The following is a 23,136-nucleotide window of genomic DNA, read 5'->3' as shown; positions in this document are numbered from 1 at the left end:
CGTGGCGGCGCGTCGGCGACGATCTGGAGGTGGTCCGACGCCGAGGTTGTAGCCCGTCTGGCAGTGTGTCTGCATGTCATTCCTTTGGCTGGAATTAGTACCTTTGGCGGTACAATGAGCATGGCCCATTATAGCTAATTATGCTTGCAAATGTACATGTATGTACAATATATGTTTTGGTGGGTTTGTGGATTTATGAAACAATATGCATGAACGATGCTTTTTATTGTTTTGGGTTGTGGCTTTTCGGAAAACAATGATTATGGAAAGTTCCAACTTTCCAATTTGCCGAAAACAAAGAGGCGTTTCAAATTTCCCACTTCATAGTGTTTCGCGCCAACTGTAGCAAAATTCTTGGACTCAAGAAGGAAAAAAGGGGAAAAGCCAAACCTTTCCTAAGTAAAAAGAAACAAGTAATGGAAATACAAAGTGAACAAGCAAGAAAGCTCCATAACAATAATAAACAGTAGTACAGCCCTATGTATTGTTTATCTTATATACAGAGATTGATTTTCGTTTATATTAATGAGGAGAGAGGAGAGAACTTTTTATAGGTGTGGAAGAGGTTAATTTTCTCTTAGTTTTCGATGTGGGACTGACATGCTTCAGTTCCCAGTTTCAGAAGCTTCTGATGCCATCTTAGCGCGGCGCGTCGGCGGCGATCTGGAGGTGGTCCGACACCGAGGTTGTAGCCCGTCTGGCGGTGTGTCTGCATGTCATTCCTTTGGCTGGAATTAGTACCTTTGGCGGTACAATGAGCATGGCCCATTATAGCTAATTATGCTTGCAAATGTACATGTATGTACAATATATGTTTTGGTGGGTTTGTGGATTTATGAAACAATATGCATGAACGATGCTTTTTATTGTTTTGGGTTGTGGCTTTTCGGAAAACAATGATTATGGAAATGTTGATTTTGATTGTTTTGAAAAGCATTAAGATTTGTGTAACATTTTGGGTCTAGTGTGACTCCTTTAATACTTTGCTCCAAGGGACTGAGAAGTCCGAGGAACGAAGGTCTATGACCTTGGGCAGAATATCAAGTAATCACGTCTTTGGCCGGACGAGTGGTTACGTTTCAGTTAGAGCTCTAGTCTGTCTGCCATATAGGTAATTCATGGGGTAACGGGAACTGGTTATTGATTACTCATGACATTACATGTTTTTAGGGAACAAGTGTGAGTTGCTTCCTTATTAACGGTTTTTAGGGGGACAAGGTGCAAGTTGTTTCCTTATTAACGATTTGATAGAATTCAAGTGTGTATTCTTTTCTATGGTACGATTTTGGTACAATTGATAGAAATCAAGGAGTGAGTTTCTTTCTATTTTATATTGATAGAAATTAAGTGTGGGTTGTTTTCTATGGTACGATTTTGGTACAATTGATAGAAATCAAGGAGTGAGTTGCTTTCTATGTTATATTGATAGAATTCAAGTGTGGGTTGTTTTTTATGGTACGATTTTGGTACAATTGATAAAAATCAAGGAGTGAGTTGCTTTCTATGTTATATTGATAGAATTCAAGTGTGGGTTGTTTCTATGGTACAATTTTGGTACAATTGATAGAAACCAAGGACCGAGTTGTTTTCTATGTTTCGTTTTAAAAGGAACCAAGGTGTAAGCTTTCTTTTATTTCGATTTGACTGGAAATTAAAGTGTGAGTTATTCTCCTTTATTTCGTGTTTTAAGGAATCAAAGCGTGAGTTGTTTTCCTTATTTTTGGTGTGAGTTGTGTTAACTATTTTGAGTTACTCATACGAGATTGCAAAAGCTTACCGGGTTTGTTGTGTGGCAACCCGGTGCACCATTCAAACGGTGTAGGGTTTAATCCTGCAGGGTAGGATAATCGGGGCTGAAGCTGAGATAGCATACTTGCAGTTTTACGGTAGGAAGCTATTTTTGTAACTTTACCGTTGATAAGGAGTTCTGTTGTGTAGTTAACTCTGAGGAGCATTTACGTTTTATTTTGTTGTTGACAATTTAATTCGTAAGCTTATGTAATATATGACTCTATGGAGCGGGTCAATATTGACATAGTAGGTTCAGGGCATCAATATGAGTGTAGTTCAAAGGAAAAAAGTTTCCAGGTATTTGATAATGATGACTGAACGTTCCCGTAATTATTATTATGGGATTATATATCGATTTTTATTTGTGTTAAAAATTAGGGGCGTGACACCTTCTCCACAACCTTCACCCGTTTTGAAATTAAGCACAAAGACCTCATTCCTAGCCCCAATGTTCATAATTGAATCAAGATTAGCCTAAAGAAACTCGAAACCAGCACCACAGACGGTGTACCCAACGATGGCTGAAACACCCAGAAACCAATTCCTCCAAAACATAATCAAATTCTAAAATCATGTAAACTAGCATGTAGAACACGAAGAGTAGATCAAGATTCATACCTCATGCACCTCAAAACATCGCCGGACTCACCTGAATTTGTAGAAAAACCGCTAGAGACCTCGACGTTCGATTCTCTATCCACACCCACCAATCAGACCAACTAAGACTAGAGGCACGTCGGCGACTATAAGACGGATCGAACCCGACCTATGCGCCGGCCGGAGGTGGCCACGGCGGAGTTCTGATCAGGTCACCGTTTGGAGATTTGCTGATTTTGTAGGTTGATGGTTTTAGTTCTATACTTAATCCTGCTGGCACCAAACATGGGTCAAGGCATCCTATAGCATAAGCCAGGCTTGAGAAGTGCAGGACTCCTAAAGAAATTAAGACGGGGTAACACAATCCCCCCTAACAAATGCGTCCTAATTGAACAATTAATTGGATCGGTGGAGAATATATGGGAAGTTCCAACTTTCCAATTTGCCGAAAACAAAGAGGCGTTTCAAATTTCCCACTTCATAGTGTTTCGCGCCAACTGTAGCAAAATTCTTGGACTCAAGAAGGAAAAAAGGGGAAAAGCCAAACCTTTCCTAAGTAAAAAGAAACAAGTAATGGAAATACAAAGTGAACAAGCAAGAAAGCTCCATAACAATAATAAACAGTAGTACAGCCCTATATATTGTTTATCTTATATACAGAGATTGATTTTCGTTTATATTCCCATTTTCATCTACTGAGATGTTTGATCCTTTATTTTGGATGAGAGCTACATAATATGGGGAGCCCCTTAGCCCTTGTGATGCGGGAAGCGTGAACACGATAGTAAAAGGCTCCGTCAAGCATCGAAAGCCATATGAGATGAGATAGAATCCACTAGCAATTACGGACACAGCCGTAAGAAACATAGAGAAATTTCTCTAATATTTGGTTTTTTTATTGATAACTTGAATGAAAATTACAATCTAAGAGTTGCCTTATATATGGCACATAGCATAAACCTAATACAACTAGAAAACATAAAGAACAATTTATTGTGGACTAAAACTAGGAAACCTGGCTAATTAAACTTGATTAAATAAAAATCAGAAATAGAATCCTAGATACTAAAGAATATTACGCTTGGATTCCCAATTAAGATTTTGCTCGAAAATCCCGATATATCCAAAATAGTAATTTATGATTAATTCCATCATTAAGAAGCCTATTTGAATTACAATTTCCAATATTCAAATTATTCTTCTTAATGTGAAGACGCTTCTTTCTTTTCGAGATTTTTTTTTAAAATTGGCTAAAATCTCATCCTACATCACCTTGGAAGGCAAGGGAAAACAATTGCGATATTCTGCAAGAGCCCACAGTGGGAATATATTTCTATATGCTGCAAAATGTAGCATGCAGTTCTTCTTGAAGACTCCAGTGATTTCCTGCCATATTAATTCAGTGTTTAATAGTTACAAAACACTGCAAGTACTACATAAAATTAACATACTATATAATTTGTGCATATCTTCTTCACTACCAGGATGAAAATTTTGTTATGCAAAGAATTAAAATACCTGCTGGGGAAAATCACCATTTTCCAGTTGAGAATTGATTATAAACTTTGCTGCGCGATGAAGAGGTGTTGGGTCTCTTTCTGCCTGTCCCGCATGAATGAGACCCATCATAGCCCAAGCAGTATGTACTAGATTGGATCGGTTTCCTTCGAGAGGAATGTATGTCTGGATCACCCAAGTCAGAGAGATATTGAGTTATCATAATTTAAGACGGATTAGGAAACTCAATGCTTTAATTAATTAGTTACCTTTTGTGGACATGAAAGATAACTCTCTCCCCAACCACCGTTCTCTCTCTGCACCGTAAGTAGAAAGCTAACCCCGTTGCGCATGGCTGCACAAGTGCTAAAAGTCTTGCCAGCAGCTGCCAATCCTCCTAGTGCAAACCAGGTACCATATGTGAAGCAAACTCCCCAATCTCCATACCTGTTCAAATGTTTATAAGAGTTTACTTATTATTCAAGTTCTCCATTTTTTTTTTCCTGTACTAGGTGAAAGTAACAAAGTAACATATTTTCTTAATCATAGATTCATAGATTGATTGCATAGAATAGAAACATATATACCATGAACCATCCGGCATTTGCATATTTTCAACGTAGCGTACAGCATTGGTGATGGAATGTTCAATCTCTTTCTTCCTATGCCCAGGGTGTAGCTTCTTGAACAGAACTAAAGCCTGGATTACAGATGAAGTGCACTCAACATGTTCATGCTCAATTACAATGTCCTCCAAGAACTCTGTCGGATTTAACAGCTGAGGAAATAAAACAAGTAAGAATATGACAACTCATTGGACAGAGTTCCCCGATCAACATGTATGCATGATATTGATTTGATAAAATTCTTACTTCTAACCATTCTGCTGCCCCTGCTGGCTCCCAGGCTGAAAAACCACCATTCTTGCTCTGCAATGATACGTAAAGTCGACCATTTTTTATGATCACAAAGACATAAGATACCAATGAGCTAGAATGGAGAAGTTAAAACAGCTGAAAGTTGATTAAAATCTTGGAAGTAAAGCAGCTCTTGCAGAGTGAAAGAATCATTAATAACTTTCTCCAGATTTGATTACTTTAGACAAGTTATATCACCTGTAGGGAAAGAAGAACATTGACAGAATCGTACAAGCGCTCAGGCTCCATTTTTTCACCAACTATCTCCGATGGCATCATCGACAACAGAAAACAACACTGTGGAGGTGAGTGTGACTATGGTGAGAAACATGGAATAATAATTAACAAGCTATATTGGATAAGAAAACCTGACGTGAAGCATTGGAGCAAAGTTTGTTACCTTTAAACCTTCTGCAGTGCAATCAGAAACTTGCCATCCATGATCTTGATCGGAGAAAGTCCACGATCCTTTAGAAATGTGGCGGTACATGCTTTTGAAGTCACCAGAAGGGTTGTCCTTGACCTTCAAAATTTGAGTGTAGAGTCATTAGCTAGTCTGAACTCTGAACAAATAACTGGACTGACATTTCTCACAAAAAATGACACGTGACTTCATTAGAACTAGATATAAACCTGAGATTTCTTTATGAAGTCATGTCCTCTAGCAAGCGTTGGTCCAATTTCATCCTTGAGATTACTAGCAAGCAAAGCTTGAATGGCAATACTAGTATCCCACTCCTGACTGCCAAAACTCTGCACCACAATATAGAGTAAAGTTTGAATGTTGAAAAAGATGAAAAACGTACAATTAAAACAATTCATATATATTGTATCTTATTGTGAACTAACTTGCATCTTCATCCCATCTTCAGCAACCCATAAATAATCCGGGATCCTAGCTAGATGCTTCTTGAAATAGTCCCCATTTGGATCTTCAGCCCAACAGGCAAGCATACATAACACCTATTTATCGAGTTGCGCAAATCCCAGTAGAATAGGAAATAAGTTGGGAGTTAGAACTGGGATAATATATGATATCCAACAGAACGAGGAAAAGATTTTCTCCATATACATTACCTTTTCCAAACACCCCATGGTAATGTATCGGCTGTTCTCATCTTCGTAATGAATATGCTCCATCGTCACTTGTAGAGCCTTTTCTCTGATCAACTTGTTGAAAGGCCAACGGGTAAGAAGAGGCTCTGTGGAAATGTAGAGGGTATCCCAAAGGAGATCCTGTATCCAAGGATGAGGGTAGTAGATATCCTCCTGCAATTAAATTTGTGTAATCAGGTGATTCAGGTCCTGAATACAAACTATTTTATGGCTTGAAATTTGAAATACATCAAGTTGAATACTCACTTTGGCACATAGATGGCGTACTTCCTTCCAATTGATTTCAGTGTAAGGTTGAATAAAAAGTTCGTCCCTCAATTGAAGAATGAGAGGTGTAATTGGGCCAACAAACCTTTTTCCATATAGGTATGACATTGGCATGTAAGACGTCCTACTATAGCACCACATTTTTGCTGCATTTGTATGAGAAAGTGATTAAAATCAAAGTACAAAAATAAATCACCAATACGTACATATATATAAATGAGTACTGCTTATAGCATTTCAAAATAGAAAATGAAAGAAAATGATTTGAAAGAGAGCAGGCAAGCAGTGTGCTAATTACCTGGATGCATAGGAAGAAATGAAGGAATAGTCCAAAACTCTGGGGGAATAGGGTTGCTTCCAGACCAATTAAACAAACCGAGTATCTACAAGAAATTAAATTCATACAATTAAAATCAGTTTGTGGATCTCACTATAGGCACAGCATTTGATCCTATTGCAACGACTCTCCTCCTTTGTACAGAAATATAACTTGTAAGTTTAAAGAACACTGGCAGTCACAAAATAGTCCAATCTGGTCTAAATTAGCATCATTTATTTGAAACACAGTACTGATCGATTGACATCATTTGGTGAACAGATTTGGCGGCCCTAACATTAATTACCGGTCCTTACCGAAAGCCAAGTCTTTCCCCAAGAGGGTATGTGTGTGACACCACCATGATCAAGAATCCATTTTCTTGCTCTCGGACAAGCATTGTCTTGGCCACCATCATCAGGTCCTTCTCCGAGAATACGCATACAAATGTAGCTGAGAGCTGTGCTGAACATGGTGCTATGACCTTCGACATGTAGTCCCCAACCACCATCTTCATTCTGATATACCTCAAAGCATACATGAATAATTTACATTCTTTAGACAGTGGCAGATTGAAGTATGCAGAAGTGGATAAATTTGTGCCAATGAATATCAAAGACTATATATATGTACCTGATGATAGTATATGTAACGCAGAATTTCTTTGCGATGCTCCTCAGAGAATACACTGTTAAGATGCCCCGTAATGTGCATAACTATGACCTGAAAATTTAGGGTAGAAAGTAGACATCCAGTTAGTAGTTGTAAACTTATAATATAGTCCTAAAAGTATCAAATAAAAATTAATAGAAATAAAATACTTTACATTAAGCAAGCATGAAACCTTCAATCTGTTACACACACATATAAAGAAATTAGCTATCAATAAATGCAAGATTTATATAAATCGATCATCAATCATTTTATTCATTTATGTTTTACGGATGTAGTGATTGGTTAACATGATACTAATCAGAACTGGTTTTTGGAGATCCTTGTAATTCTTAATTGGATCGCCAATATTCCCCAGTTTGTTCTGGGTTTGCAAAGTCGAGAAGATGGGGTTGCATTCACATGCACACGAACACGTATGTGTTTCTCTCAATCCACAAAAGTTCACAATGGTACCTCTAGTATGGATGACTGTCAATTATAGCTATAGAGAAGCAAAGTACTGACCATAGGAGGAAGGAAAAATAAAGGGCCAGCATTTTCCGCAGGCCAATGGCCATCGCTTGCTTGCAGCGCTGAGAAGAAGTGGACAGACCTTCTCAATGCATCTGTGGTTTTTTCATATGTGATAACCTCGCCATCTTCAATTTTTATTGGAGGAATTGTCTGTTTGAACTGCTTCTCCCTTAGGAACTGCAGTTTACAATACTTGAGAAAATCAATGATATGATTTTTAATTCAAACCAAAAATACAAAATTAAGACCCTAGTATATCAATGGGGATTATTAATTAACTTCCAAGCAAATGTTAGATTGAGCTTCGAAGCAAACAATGAAGCTTTTTTGATTAGGCGGGAACATATATGAAGGAAATATTAAGGGCTAAATACAAATTACTACCCTGTGGTTTAGGTACAAAATCAATTCAGTCTCTGAACTTCTAATTTCATCAAAAACACCCATGTACTTTCAATTTTGATCTAATAAGTTCAATTTGTTAGTTTTCCGACAATTGAGTTATTTAACTTGTTAATGTGGCTCATATATGGCCTATGTTTTATGATGTGGTGTCGAGATGGTCTGCATAGTCAATTTAGGAGTGAGTCCTACTATTAAAAATAAATATTTTTTCAACAAATAATCCAACTATAACTTGAACTCATAACATAATATTAACGAATTGGATCTATTAGATCAAAATTGAAAGTGCAGAGGTGTTTTTGATGAAATTAGAAGTCCAGTGACTGAATTGATTTTGGACCTAAACCACATGGTACTAACTAGTATTTAGCCCTATTAATTAGTCATAAGTCAAATGAAAACGTTTTGATATTTTTGGGTGTTTTTTTTTTTCTTCTTTAAAAAAGAATCAAAGGATTTCACTCCTACCCACATGGTGACTCGAACCTAGGACCTTGATCTTAGGTAGTGGGTGGTTACTGGTTACTAGCTCATGGCTCATATTTACCCCTAACAATTTGGAATGCAGCAGATAAGAATAGAATTCGATATTTCTATTCCTACATCTTAGGTATATTGATATCATAGGAATGTATTTAGTGTATATCTGAAAATTATTCATTGATGAACTGTAGATTATGGAATTTGAATTTGAAATTTAACATTGAGCTAAAATTGTGATTCAATTAGTGAATTTAGAATTATTTACCTTATTTGGTTCTAAGGGTAAAATGGACTATTAAAAAAACCAAATGGACCACAATTAACAAGAAAATATGCGCGGACTACATCCAACTTTTATAGAACAAAAAGGACTTGGATCAAAATATCTCAAATAGAAACTGCAATTATATTGATTGACGATTCTTCTACAAGGGAAAGCAGAATTATATAGCTATAGCGTGGTCATGTGAGACACGTGCCACCTCAACATTGGTCAATATCCTAACGTGAAAGCAGCTATTAGTCTCCATTACGAGGACGAACGAAACGGTGCGTATAGCTAAATTGAAATAGAAAATAAAGGAGACTTGGACTATTCTTAGTCAACATAGGCTGCTGTGATTAGTTTCATAACATTATGTAGGCGGACTTCACTTGACCTATATAGATACTCTTATCAAAATATAAGAGTTTATGATATGCTGGTCATTAGGAGACCAAAACATTGATGATCATTTAACATATTAAACCAAATAATGCGGGCAAATATATTTAGTGACTAACTAGCTAAAAGAACATTTCGGTGCAAGCTAGGTTGTTAAATAATTCAGCGACTTGCTTTCTACACAGCCATATATATATAGCGTAACCGATACTGATGATTCTTCATTGAGAAGACGTAAAGCAAGAAACGAAGGAATGAGAGATAGGATAAGCCTTTTTTCATGGTATATCCGGATGGTCCAGGCGGACCTCTGGAGACAACCGAATCAAAACTCTCTTTAATGACAGAGGCTGATTTGATTAGGGAAGAAAAAATGTTACAAACAGTACCTGAACTAAGGCTCATTCTTAACTTCAGTACCCGACTATGCAAAACTATCACTTTGGTACCCCAAGTTTGAAGTCCGACCCAAGAATGGTACACTCCGTCCATCACGGCGTTAACTAGCTAACCACGTCGCATATTTTGAGGGCCCTCATGGTTTGCCACGTAGCAAAGACTTAACGTTGTGATGGACAGCGTGTACCATTCTTGGGTCGAGCTTCAAACTGGGGGTACCAAAGTGATAGTTTTACATAGTCGGGTACTGAAGTTAGGAGTCGGCCTAAGTTCGGGTACTGTTTGAAATATTTTCTCATTGGGGAAAGGTCATCCCATTGTATCAATTAAGTACCTGCAATCTCCAAAGAAGGTCACCACTGGGCTTAACCTGATGGCGGTTGTTGTAGAAATGAAGACGAGCCGCTTCAACCTCAGCTCGCTCTTCAGCAGTCCCTGCATCAGGATCAAACTCCCATGTCTGCCTTCCCACAAAGTTGTTCGTGCTGTAAATGTAAGCCGAGGAATCTTCCCCACCTTCTGCAACCTTAAGCTTCCACATTTCATGGAATGCTGCAATATATTATTGCTAGCTTCAATGGACTTCCTTTATATAGATTGCCTCGCTAGATAGGCTTTTATCAACTGCCTTGTAGTGTGATTGTGTGAACAAAAGTATGTGTGGACGAGGGGCTTCAAATCTTTTGTCCCCTTCCCTGTCTCCCTATAAAATTTTGACACTTGGCATTTGTTGCCTACTCAGCCTAACCATCTCTTACCAGCCTACTAACCTTGTTAAATTCTAACTCAAGTACTCAACTCTAACCCAACATCTCTAAATTAAAAAGATAAATTTATATTTACAAAAAATACATTGAATACTAAACATCGACCAAAACACTATACCAACGACTCTTCTTCTTCTTTTTCTTCTTCGTCTGTCTGGGTGGCTTGATTGGAACTCCTCTTCAAAAATGCCATAGCTATAATCAGAAGACGACCATGAGTACTACGTCAAACCTCATCATGATAGTAAGTGTTGTTAGAACCATCCATTTGTTTAATTCAATTAGATAATTAAACGATTTCTGATTCGATTGATTTTTTTACAGAAACGATCTTTAAAGGTTAATCTAAGATATGGACCGTTAGATGATAAATTAATTAGGTACAAGTATGTTAATCAACAATAGAAGTGAATGTGCTCATTGTACCTAAGAATTGTCCTATGTGGAATAACCGATCGAGCTGTGCAGGTTAATTAGCTAACTCACAATTGTTCTAAAGTTTTAATGAAGAGTCAACTTATTGTGTGAAGAAGAGAGAATCGGAGAGACTACCGTACCAAGTGTATTATTGGGATTAGTTTGTTCTAAAGTCTTCACACAATAAGTTGACACTTCTCTCCTCTAACGTACTAGATGTATTATTGGGACTAGTCTTCACACAACTTATTGACTCTTCTCTCCTCTAACATACACTTGGGACTAGTCTTCACACACCTTATTGACTCTTCTCTCCTCTAACATACACTTGGGACTAGTCTTCACACACCTTATTGACTCTTCACACACCTTATTGACTCTTCTCTCCTCTAACCTACACTTGGGACTAGTCTTCACACACCTTATTGACTCTTCACACACCTTATTGACTCCTCTCCTCTAACCTACACTTGGGACTAGTCTTCACACACCTTATTGACTCTTCACACACCTTATTGACTCTTCTCTCCTCTAACCTACACTTGGGACTAGTCTTCACACACCTTATTGACTCTTCTCTCCTCTAACGTACTAGGTGTATTATTGGGACTAGTCTTCACACACCTTATTGACTCTTCTCTCCTCTGACGTACTAAGTGTATTATTGGGATTAGTTTGTTTTGTCCGGAAAATATGAAGCTAGGTTTTGAATGTTCATCCAGTTTCTCACGCCTATTGATAGTCAACCAAATTTCAAATATCATGATATGATCTCGCCAAGTGCATTATTGGGATTAGTTTGTTTTGTCGGAAAATATGAAGCTAGGTTTTGAATGTTCGTCCAGTTTCTTCCGCCTATTGATAGTCAACCAAATTTCAAGTATCATGATATGATCTCGCCAAGTGTATTATGGGGATTAGTTTGTTTTGTCGGAAAATATGAAGCTAGCTTTTGAATGTTCGTCCAGTTTCTTCCGCCTACTGATAGTCAACCAAATTTAAAGTATCATGTTGGAAAATATGAAGCTAGGTTTTGAATGTTCGTCCAGTTTCTTCCACCTATTGATAGTCAACCAAATTTCAAGTATCATGATATGGTCTCGCCCTACAGACCAACCACGCAATCTCCACCCCATCCCTATCACCCACCTAAACTACAGTATTAGTGTCTCCGTACTATTTTTTCAGCTAGTTAATTGGTACTAGCATGGTTAAAGAATGCCATATGAAAACAACCACTACTGGTGTAGTGACTCATGTATAATGTATTATTGGTGATGGTGCATCGTTACTGTTTCGGATAGGAATCCTACTTCACTTTCCATATCTTTCCTAGGTTCCGTGTTTTTTTCCCCGAATTTCATCAGTTCCGGGCTCATCCATCTTCATTCAGTGGTAAAGTCGTAAAGATGCCAAGGCTAGGAGCCTTAGGAAAGATACATCAGCAGGCCGAGAAAGAGACAAAGTCTATCCTCTAGGGGTACCAATATTAGTACAGCCAACAACAGCAAACTGGAAAAAGAAAAACAGCGACATAATTAAACAGCAAATTCCGACATATTGACTTCAACTCGCGGGAAGAAGAAAGGAAAGTTGGCGGGCTAGACTTTTGTGGTAGAGTCGTCCCCTCAGTTGATAGGGGCTTAGGTCAAGCAGTTAGCCAAAAACCTCCAATCCACGCAGCATAGACTCCAACGTAGTGCAAATTATTGGAGAGGATAAATATCACATTAGAAAAATGACAAATAAAAATATTATTTGAAAGTTGATAGATTACACTCAATTATACCGAAACTTCTGATGAGTCACATTAGAAAAATGATAAATAAAAATATTATTTGAAAGTTGATAGATTACACTCAATTATACCGAAACTTCTGATGAGTCACGGACCACATTTGTCACTGTTTAATAGAAACAGTCTTACCGAAAACCAAGGGTGATATGTTTGCATTCACTTACCACAACAAACTTGAGCACAAATCGAGCACCATGCTTGTGAATCATCAGCCTGTTCTCCAAGCCCCAAATGGACGTCATCATCCCCGTGAATATATTCGGATCGATCTTCTTGGAGGAAAGAAGACCACCAACGGGGTAGAAGTCTTGTGAGATGGCACCACTGGCAGCCGCCTTCCATAGGTAACTCTACTATTCCCATGGGCCATGGGCAAGCATGCTTTTGTGATATTTCTCCTTTTTTTTGTCTTTTTTTCCTGGCCATCTTGCTCACATTCCACCCGTAGAATGGAAGGGCACTAGTTTTGATCACTAGATGAACAACTATTTTGCAGACCAATCCATGGTCCATGGCACTTCCACAACAGCCTTCAGTAGGAACATACAAGAGGCAATTCAATAATTTGAAGGAGTGATAATGATAATACTACTACACAAACGAAAATTTTCTTGTCACAAACATCACTCTTTTTTATCAGTGAGGACACAAGACAATACAATACAATACATGTAGTGATACACGAGGTATACACAAATAAAATCATCAAGATCTCTGTTTTTCTCCTAGGCTTTTGTAGAGATATTACCAATTGCTCAGTATACATCAAATATACAAGAACATTTCCAATGCCATCAACATTACATAAAGATATACTTCATGTTTATGTTAGGTTTAAAAATACTCTGATAAGTCTGCTTGATTCTCCAGATCCCAGACAACGACTTTTCCATCCAATCCTGTGATCCAAGTCAAGGTGTTAGAAACAATGAAAGATGAGTCCCCAACAATTAGGATAGGTTTTTTAAATGAACAATTGGAACCAAGTTCCTATCCAATTACTAACCTGATGTGCTGAAGCGCATTACTTTAGAACTCCCTGAAGTTCCAAGCGGCACAATACAACTACAGTTACAAAGAAACATGTCATACAATTAAATACAAAATATAGCAGATTCACAAAATTTACCCTGCATCCTCTCTCAGGTGTTGCTCATCCACTCAATTACTTGTCCATGACAGGTAGAGTGGGTGCATAACATTTCCAGTGGAAGTTGGGATACTAAACAAGGAATGTCTACGAGAAGAAACAGTGGAGTACTTAATGCAGTTTTCATGGACGGTTCCTTGTGGTCTTGAATGGTCATTTGTATCATTGCTCAATCCATGCTTTGGTTGGCCATATAGCGTCCGAAATGCTCCAGAAAGCTGTAAGCAAAAACAAGTTAGAGATGTCCAGCTCATACATAACAGATCCCATATTTGGCTAAAACTGAAGTCCCTCGTGAAATACTCCTTATCAACTCCAAGTGTTCCACATATTTCTGTCATACCAGAGCATAAAACTGCTTTTAAGTACTTCAAATTTTGCAAAAAGCTGCACAGGCTTAACTTAGGAAGGAATACAAATTCACCAGGCCAACAAAAAAGAAGTGGAGTAAATGAGAGCTAATAATGGGTCCTTCGCCCTGCTGCATGTGCTACTATCAGCAGGGCAAAACAAAAACAACCAAGCAATTTCACATTTCAAACCCAGAACGATGCCATCATTTAACATTCCTTGTGTTTTGTTTTTCCTTATTCAATACATGCACCTCAACCAAAATCCATCCCCACCCTATTGGACATGTTCACCATGGTATGACAGCACTGGCAACATCCTAAATTCATTTTCTTGGGAGTGATTTATCACTCCACAATTGCATATGTTTTAACCTTGTGCTCTTTTTAGTTAAAAGTGGAGTGCAAAATCACTCCCCTCTTTTTTTTTATAAGATCAAAAGATCTACATTCAAGACCCACTATAGGGAAATGCGAAGCTTGTGTCCCCTTTCTCTCTTGCACACCCGCACATGCAGTTCCATAAACACATACTTGATAAACAACCAGGTACCTGTGAACCATATTTTGGACCTGAAGAAGTAATCCTTCTTTCCCCAAGAAATCTTATAAAACTCCTACAGAGAAAATAACAAGGTTAATACTTCACTATCATTGTTCAAATGCTACAGCAAGCTGTTACCAAAAGTAAAGATATTACCATATTCCTCTTTCATCTGCTGCAAAAACCATGGGGTTGCAATCAAATCCCACACCAACGACTAGTCGTTCAGAAAGAAATAAGACCTGAAATATGCCGCATATTGATTGGCAGTGTTCAGATAGAAAAAGTTAGTTGATTATATCTGGAGAAGATATATATAGTGTCAAAAAGTTACGAAGAGTGGATGCTGACCCACATCACGGAGAGGCAAATCACGGAATGCAACATTTTGAGCCAGAGGAGAAGGCCCCACCTCATCGACAAAGTAAATCATAGAGTTATGGCCTGTATAGTGCCACAAAGCAGAAATGATAACTAAGAATAAAACTATTTGAAATCATACCTATCAATTAATGCTAAACCAAACAAAAAAATTCTAACAAATGAGGGGAGATATGTCTGACCTACATATGCTAAGGTATTGCCACTTGGTGACCACCTCACACCAAATGCCCAAGAAGACGATAGATCAAGCTGAAGAATTAGCTGTTTCACCAGAAAAATAGGTTAGGTTTGCTTGAAAATTTTCATAAAATGTGTACATAAAGTAGCTATAAAACATATGGCCACTCCACAACAGAACTTCATGGGATCTTAAATTATGGCCTGTACAGAAAAACAATACCTTAAAATCTAGTTTTTTATTTTATTTCAGAAAACCAAGTAGGTTAGAATAGAACATTAGTTCTTGACAATCTAATCTTCGAAGTTACTATTTGAAATAACAAATCAGTACAAACAAAACAGAATGGAACATAAAACAGTCGGTACCAAATCTTCGTACACCAATTGCATGCCTTGATTACAAAATGGGCTAAAATTTTATTGTTCTCTTCGGGAACTAGCTAGACTTTAACATGTTTACTTTGACAACACTACTGCAATGTTCATAATGGGAAATGCTATTGAAGCTAAGCCAAGAAAGAACAATCCATGAGTAATGCATAGAGAAAAATGGAAGCATCAGGGATATAAGCTCATTAATTCTTGTCATTTCTACCAGCTTAAGTTGTACATATAAAGAGACAAATTATTTAAAGAAAAAAAAAAAACACGATTTACAAGGGAAGATTTTGCACCTCTCCAAACTTTGCATCTGAAGATGAGACTGTTTTTGATTCCCTGGGAATTTGCAACAAGTATTATAATTACATGTAATGCAATTAGCACAAGAAATCGACCTACAACGAATGCAGCTCTACACCAATGCATAACATACTTTGCATCGACGACCTTAATGTAAGTGGAAAATATTCGGCATTTTCCATCTGTAGATGCTGTTGCAAGAAGAATCTGTAAAGAATAAGCACAGTATGAACAGTTAAACATGGTAAATGCCTGTATTCTTAACATCAATAACAAACAAGCAAACATAAAACGTTTGCCAACAGTACACCAGCAAGCAAGAAAGCATATCAAGGCAACTATATTACATAGAAGATAAAATAAATAAATAAAAACACTATATTAATTGGAAATACAAATGCCATTTGAATACAGTAAAACAACAAAAGAAAAGCTTTTTAATTCCTGAAAGACAGTTCTGTATTGCAAACCTGAGTCCCTAGTTCAGGTGACAAAATTCAATTTCAGAAAAGAATAAACAAAGGATTCACATCCTACGAGTAACTTTTTGACAATGGATACCCAAATCTCCCACCTTTTTGGTGAGTAGTGCTTTATCCAGCGTCCATGCTATTGCCCCAACCCACATGCATGCCAAGGGGGTTGCAATATTTATGAAAACAATAACTACCATGGACCTTTCCCAAATAGGTTGACATCAACCTATACAGTCACTATCTACAATAAGCACATGAAACATGTGGTACTGAAGAAAAATGCGTACATTATTGGGATGCCAAGCAACACTTGTAACAGAAGAGTCGTGTCTTTTTCTGATCAGTTTACTGACCCACCTGAAAAGGTAAAAATAAAAAACATTAACCATAAACCAACAAAAAACAATGCAAATTTGAAGCAATTGTGGATCAAATGATAATGTACTAATCACTTATCACAAGTATATGAACAAAAAGAAAATAGACAACTACAACAGGTTAATTACCAGTTGTTCTCTTGCTCATAGTAGCATATGCAAACAGTTTTTGCCCCACTTCCTACAGCAAACTTGTTTTCTGAGGATACAGAAAAGAGCAACAGTGAAGAATATACACATTTGGATTTCCAAGAACTTATAGACAACACACAATGGGGAATCACCAAGAAAGATGAAACCCAACGGGAAAATAGGGAAGAACTTGTGAAACAAGTTGGTCAACACAAGTCATTGATGCAATTTGTGGTGAATATATAGTACTCACTTATAAGTTTTTACTACCTGATGGGTGTGGATAGCCAAGATTTCCATTGTAATCAATTTTTCAGAAGATGAAATTAAATTCTCAAAATATATTTATATAATGAAATTAAATTCTCAAAAAAAAAAAAAAATATATATATATATATATATATATATAACATGCAACTTTCCTCTAAAATGATGCTTTTGATTTTTCCAATTGTCTAATACAAAAACTGTGGACAAGCCCACACATGAGAAAAATTTATAAGAGCACAGAACAATACAAAGCATCCAACTTGGTAAAAACTAGCTGATCCTTGCCTTCCAATTTTACAAGATGAAAGCAGACCAATTGTCATTTTCCACAACCCCTCCACCCCCTTCTCTCATTTTTTTTCTTAATTAATCTATTTACTTTTATTGGCGCCTTCACAGGTTTTTCTCATACAAAATTTCCCGACCAAAAAAACAAACTGTGCATAACAATCTTGACCGTCGAACACATTGACTGGATTACGCATAACTACACTGTTAAACAAATTCATCAGATCATATTTATTACCTTGCTAAAACCTAACAGTAACCCTGACGACTCAGTCCATCATACATATATATTCCAAGATCCTAATGCTCTTAAATCCGGACTCCTCCTTGTACATGATGGTGTGGAAGGACATCATGGCCCAAAAAGATGATATACAATTATTATAAGCCCAGAGTTATAATTGGGTAGTTTAATACAAATGGTAAGGTGCAAAACATTTCAGGTTCAGAAAACTTAAGTGCTTCAATACCTTTTGGACTCCACTGAACACAAAGTGCAGCACGATTTAGCCGAAGGATGACAAGTGTTGGTACCCACTCTGATCCTTCTAGGTTCCAGACATAACTAGACAGAATAGAAAGTTTGTGAAACAGAGATTAATAAATAATACAAATACATATAATGCAAGCGAGAGAGAGACCAAATATCATGTCAATATAGTCATTTATTATAAATATAAAAATCTAAAAATATCTTAAACCAGATAGATACTCACGAATTCCGATCATGAGATGAAGTAACTATTTTGTTTGACCTTGCACTCCAGTCTATCCCAGAAATAATTTGGTCATGCTGTGAATGAACCAACGATATATTAGTTGTGTGCAATGACCTCACAATCAATGACAACAGATATATCAACCAATCCTTCAACAAAGCAAAGACACTAAAGTAAACATAGCAAAAAGGTTGACAAGTTTTTTAATAGGGAACAGCTTTCATAAAAAAGAACAAGAAAACCAATATAACGCAGGGGAAAAGAAGTACTCTATAAAAACTAGAGAACTTTATAGAGCTAAGTAGAACAACAGCATTTAACAGAGAGTAAATACTACAGCATTCAAAGCATAAGAGATTGCATGAAGAAACGTAGATCATCCCTATACTCAGATAAAGGGAGTCCCAAAAATGGACTTTTTCCACCAAAACCCCGCCTCTACATCCCTTGCTCCCTCAATATTCCTCCTATTCCTCTCCATCCATGCCACCCGCAAAGCATTTATAAGGACCTCTACTAAAGAATGTCCTCCAAGCAGGGAACTGTATCCTCAATTCCTTACTAAGTATGAAGGCGGCAAAACAAAACGAACCCCAAATCAAAACTGAAAGAAAATTTTTGTTACAGAGATAGAGACACAAATGTACCCATCGAAACCCACAAATACATATACACAATGTCATTTTCAAATTCTAACCTTGACAGTTTCACTTTTCCTAACAACACATCAGACAGAATAATACTTTTCATAAGTTGGAGGGCAGGACATTCCAGGAAGCCATCAAATTTGTATCACTTAGCTAGTAACACATTACAGGGAGAAAGTGCTTGACATCTCCAAGTAATCATCCTAATGAGTTGTACTACATTCTCACAACTACTCAAACTGCTCTCTAATTGTTTCAACCAAAACTCGGTTCCCCGAGTTGCATCTCTCTCCAATTTTGCATTAAATATCACATTATAACTGGTTTTTTTTTCGACAACTATCATTGCAAGCCCATGAGTCAGAAACACGGTACCTTCTGAAGAACATGCAGCTTTTCCCATTTGGATTGCATCAGAGTATAGATGTGAACCTCATTGTTATTTGGGCAAAATGCAAGCACTGCAAAATAACATCAAATTACAAAAATTTCAATCAAAATTTGATCTTTAAGCCAATAAACTATACAGTAAATACCCTTCAATTACCAGACTCTAGTAAAGCTTCAATCTTTATACAGCCCAATAAACAAAAACAGAAAACAAATATCAGAAACCAAAACCCAAAAACATTACTTGAGCGATCAGGGCTCCAAGCATGGCAAGTGATGCACTGAGCAAAACGGTGCACTTCGACCGCGGCCATTTCCTCAGCGCCAGAGAAAGTTTGAAGCTTCAAGCAAATCCACAGCTGCGGTGGCTTTGAAGACTTGGAATTGTGGCAATACAAGTTTAAAAGGGGAGAGAACGTGAATTTGGGAATAGGTAGAGAGATCTGGAGCTTGATATCAGATCCAATGTTTCTTTCTCATTCCGTTTAAGTTGGCATTGGTCACGTGCTTGGCATGTGTCTCCCAAACAAATTCTAATTTTTAATATTTCTTTTTTCTTTTTACTTTTACTTTTTTTTTTTTGGAAAAAATGTCCATTTACTAAAATTTTAACTATATACTTACCCAACCATCTTATAAGATTATCCACTTACTAAACAAATTATATTTTTTTTTCTCTAATACTCAATTAAGTTTTTTTTAAATTTTTTTTATTTTTTTGGATAATTTTGGCCTTTATCACTTAGAGAAAGAGTGGAAGAGAGAAAAGTCATCGAAAACTTCACGGGACTTTGGCCATCGGTCACCAGACTTAGCCGGATGTCTCCAAAAAGGTCGTTGAATATCTCATAGGTCGCCGGAGACTTTTTTGCCCCAATAAACTTTTATTAAACCCAATAAAACTTGTTATTGTCCCCCAAGAAAATTTTATTAAGTTTTATTGTCCCCAAATAAAAGTTTTATTATCCCCAATAAAAGCAAATAAAAATTTTATTTTCCCTCAATAAAAGTTTTATTGAGAGTCAATAATCAATAAAAAAAATGAAGATGTTCTTAATTTTGAAAATTTTAGGAGGTTTATTGACCCCCATCCCCCCAAAAAAATAAAAGTTTATTGCTTCTCAATAAATATATTATTGTCCCCCAGTAAAAATTCAATGACCTCCCAAAAAGTTTTATTGACAGCCAATAATCAATGAAAAATGAAAATATTCTTGATTTGAAAGTTTTAGAAGGATTATTGCCCCCCAATAAAAGCTAATAAAAAATAAAATTTATTGTCCAATAAAAGTTTAATTACCCCCAATAAAAATTATTTTTCCACCCAAAAAAAAAAATTAAAAAAAAAGTCCATTAACTTGGAATAAATCATTACTATTAACCTTTAAACAAAAGTAGATGACCAATATATAACGATAAGTGGCAACCAAGGACAAGGTGATAAAAAAAAAAGAGTCGATTCGATCCCTGATTCTTTCCTGAGTCTTTTTGCTCTAGAGTAGTAGAGCAAGGGAAGACATTATGAACAGATGAATTTTGATGTTTCATCACATAATGCCTACAAATCACCATAAGTTGCACAATATCCTAATCATGCCAACATGAGAAACTGAACCTAATTGAGCTACAACCCAATGCATTGCACATGAAAACTAGTACTACTAAAACTATGAAATTCCGAGTGGAGTCATTTCATATAGACAGAAAATGAAAAATTGATAGCACTCAAATAATATATATTTAAACAGAACCTTGAATTGAATAACACTGTCTAAACAATCTGGAGGTAAGTTTTCTTTCTAGTCATTCAAGTTACTGTGCAAACGACTGATAAATAGAAAATTCAAGTCTTACTTGTTCTTCTCAAAAGAAGTATGGACAAAATGTAATCTTCGTTTTTGTTTCCATGGTTTTGATGTCTAGATTATCTTTGAGAAATCATGCATGCATTTACCTTCAGCTTCTATGTTAACCCAACCCAATATAAACTAAGAGTTTATATATATTTCTTTTGAAACGGAGGAGAAATGAAGGAGATGAAGAAATGTGATGATAAAAAAGTAGTAATGGATTGCAGTCACCCTATAACTCATAGGATGTGTAAAACAAGCACAAACAACCTACGGACATGTAAACAATAGATGCTCAATTGTTTTCACCTCAGAAGAACAAAGAAAGCACAAAGGAGATAAAGAAATGAGATGATAAAAAACAGTATCCAAAATAGCAATAGCCCCAGCAAAACATCTCCGGCTAAAAAAAAATTTAAAAAAGTTACTAGCTATATGGAGTATTGTTATATTTATTGGCAGCAGACTCTTTTTGATGATGATGGCAATGTTGATAAGGATCTAAGTAATAATTAAGAGGACACTAAGTGTGATTCGATCGATACATTCAGGTAAGCTCATAACTATTAGCATCTTTATTTGACATGCAACATCTAAATTCTAAACATGTATAGATTTACCTTTTTCTTTACTTGATTGATGAAGTAGAATACTGATTGCGCGCACAGCAGGATCTCACTTGATCTGGCTACTGAAAATAACAAATGGCAACAACAAATTAGGCAAAATATAAAGGCAGATCAAGGAAAGACTTTGAACAAAGCTAAGTCTTCAAGGAAAAAGGAAACGGAAATTTGAACAAAAAATGGAAACGTACACTTACAGTGATTAAGTACAAAGGAAACAAAAATTTCAACAAAAGTTTGGAACTTTCCTGTGTTTGGGGTAAAAAGACATTGAAACTTGAAGAAAGCTGAAAATTTTAAGGGTTCACTAAGCGTGATTCGATCAATACATTTAGGTAAGCTCATAACTATTAGCATCTTTATTTGACATGCAGCATCTGAATTCTAAACATATATGTAGAGGTTAACAAAGATTTACCTTTTTCCTTTACTTGATTGATTAGGTAGAATACTGGTTGCATAGTAGGATCCCACTTGATCTGACTACTGAAAATAACAAATGGCAACAACAAATTAGGCAAAATAAAAAGGCAGATCAAGGAAAGACTTTGAACAAAACTAAGTCTTCAAGGAAAAAGGAAACGAAAATTTGAACAAAAGATGGAAACGTACACTTACAGTGATTAAGTACAAAGGAAACAAAAATTTCAACAAAAGTTTGGAACTTTCACGTGTTTAGGGTAAAAAGACACCTAAACTTGAAGAAAGCTGAAAACTTAGGGCATGTTCAGTAACGTTTTCAAAAATAATTTTTAAAAACAAAATGAAATAAACAAGATTGTATTTTTCAAATTGGAAAATGTGTTTGGTAGTTTATTGCAAAAAAAAAAAAATTCTCCATATTTTCTACTGGGTGAAGAAAAAAGTGAAAATGCAGAATTGTTTTTTTTTCAGTTTCTCTGAGGAAAAGTTGAAAAAAATTTCTATTTTTCATTTTTCATGTTTTGAGAAATAGGTCTCCGAACGCATTTTCACCATATTTATATTTTCAAAAATGAAAACACAAACATGAAAATATTGCCGAACACCACCTTAGTGATAAAGCACCAACGAAATCGAAATTTGAACAAAAGTAGGAAAGTTTACAAAAGAAACAGGTCAAAATTTCATCTTGTTTGGAAAGTATACTGCTCAAAATCCAAAGCACAGTCCATGGCCAACTCGTCACTTTCTTTGCTCGAGTTTATGACAGAAACACCATTATCCATCAAGTAATGGAAGTATTACTTGGCCTTCTCGTAGCACTCTAGAGCAGTGAAAAGAGGCGCCTTTTCTTCCCAGAAAATTGCGTTAAGAGTTTATATATATTTCTTGGCCTTCTCGTAGTACTCTAGAGCAATGAAACTCTACAATAATTTCATCTTCAAATTAATACTATACTAAGCTTAGTTAAGAAATCAGCTAGAAGCTAGAGCAGTGGCGGAAGGACATGGTAGGCTATATGGGCTCA

General features: G+C 36.4%; 2 protein-coding genes across 2 annotated transcripts; both read right to left on the bottom strand.

The window, feature by feature from the left end:
* Positions 1-3,523: 3,523 nt before the first annotated feature.
* Positions 3,524-10,181, bottom strand: LOC112187619 (beta-amyrin synthase). Its single transcript, XM_024326495.2, has 16 exons — positions 9,975-10,181; positions 7,681-7,866; positions 7,135-7,224; positions 6,819-7,019; positions 6,484-6,568; positions 6,165-6,331; positions 5,880-6,071; positions 5,652-5,765; positions 5,436-5,555; positions 5,203-5,325; positions 5,001-5,099; positions 4,758-4,814; positions 4,473-4,663; positions 4,155-4,332; positions 3,907-4,071; positions 3,524-3,774 (listed from the first exon to the last, which is right to left on the bottom strand). The coding sequence occupies exons 1-16, from the start codon at positions 10,179-10,181 to the stop codon at positions 3,652-3,654; spliced, it is 2,298 nt and encodes a 765-aa protein (XP_024182263.1). The 3' UTR covers positions 3,524-3,651.
* Positions 10,182-13,199: 3,018 nt separating this feature from the next.
* On the bottom strand, positions 13,200-19,676 carry LOC112189853 (actin-related protein 2/3 complex subunit 1B). Its single transcript, XM_024329229.2, has 15 exons — positions 19,455-19,676; positions 19,196-19,281; positions 18,171-18,247; positions 17,925-18,019; positions 16,894-16,963; positions 16,675-16,744; positions 16,045-16,118; positions 15,905-15,947; positions 15,230-15,311; positions 15,022-15,110; positions 14,823-14,908; positions 14,676-14,739; positions 13,884-13,990; positions 13,629-13,687; positions 13,200-13,521 (listed from the first exon to the last, which is right to left on the bottom strand). Exons 1-15 carry the CDS (start codon positions 19,522-19,524, stop codon positions 13,457-13,459), a joined length of 1,137 nt encoding a protein of 378 aa, XP_024184997.1. The 5' UTR covers positions 19,525-19,676; the 3' UTR covers positions 13,200-13,456.
* Positions 19,677-23,136: the final 3,460 nt, after the last annotated feature.

This window comes from Rosa chinensis, chromosome 2 (assembly GCF_002994745.2).
Source record: "Rosa chinensis cultivar Old Blush chromosome 2, RchiOBHm-V2, whole genome shotgun sequence".
Lineage (NCBI taxonomy): Eukaryota > Viridiplantae > Streptophyta > Magnoliopsida > Rosales > Rosaceae > Rosa > Rosa chinensis.
The sequence above is the reverse complement of the archived record's forward strand: the minus strand, read 5'-3'. Positions and strand labels throughout refer to the sequence as shown.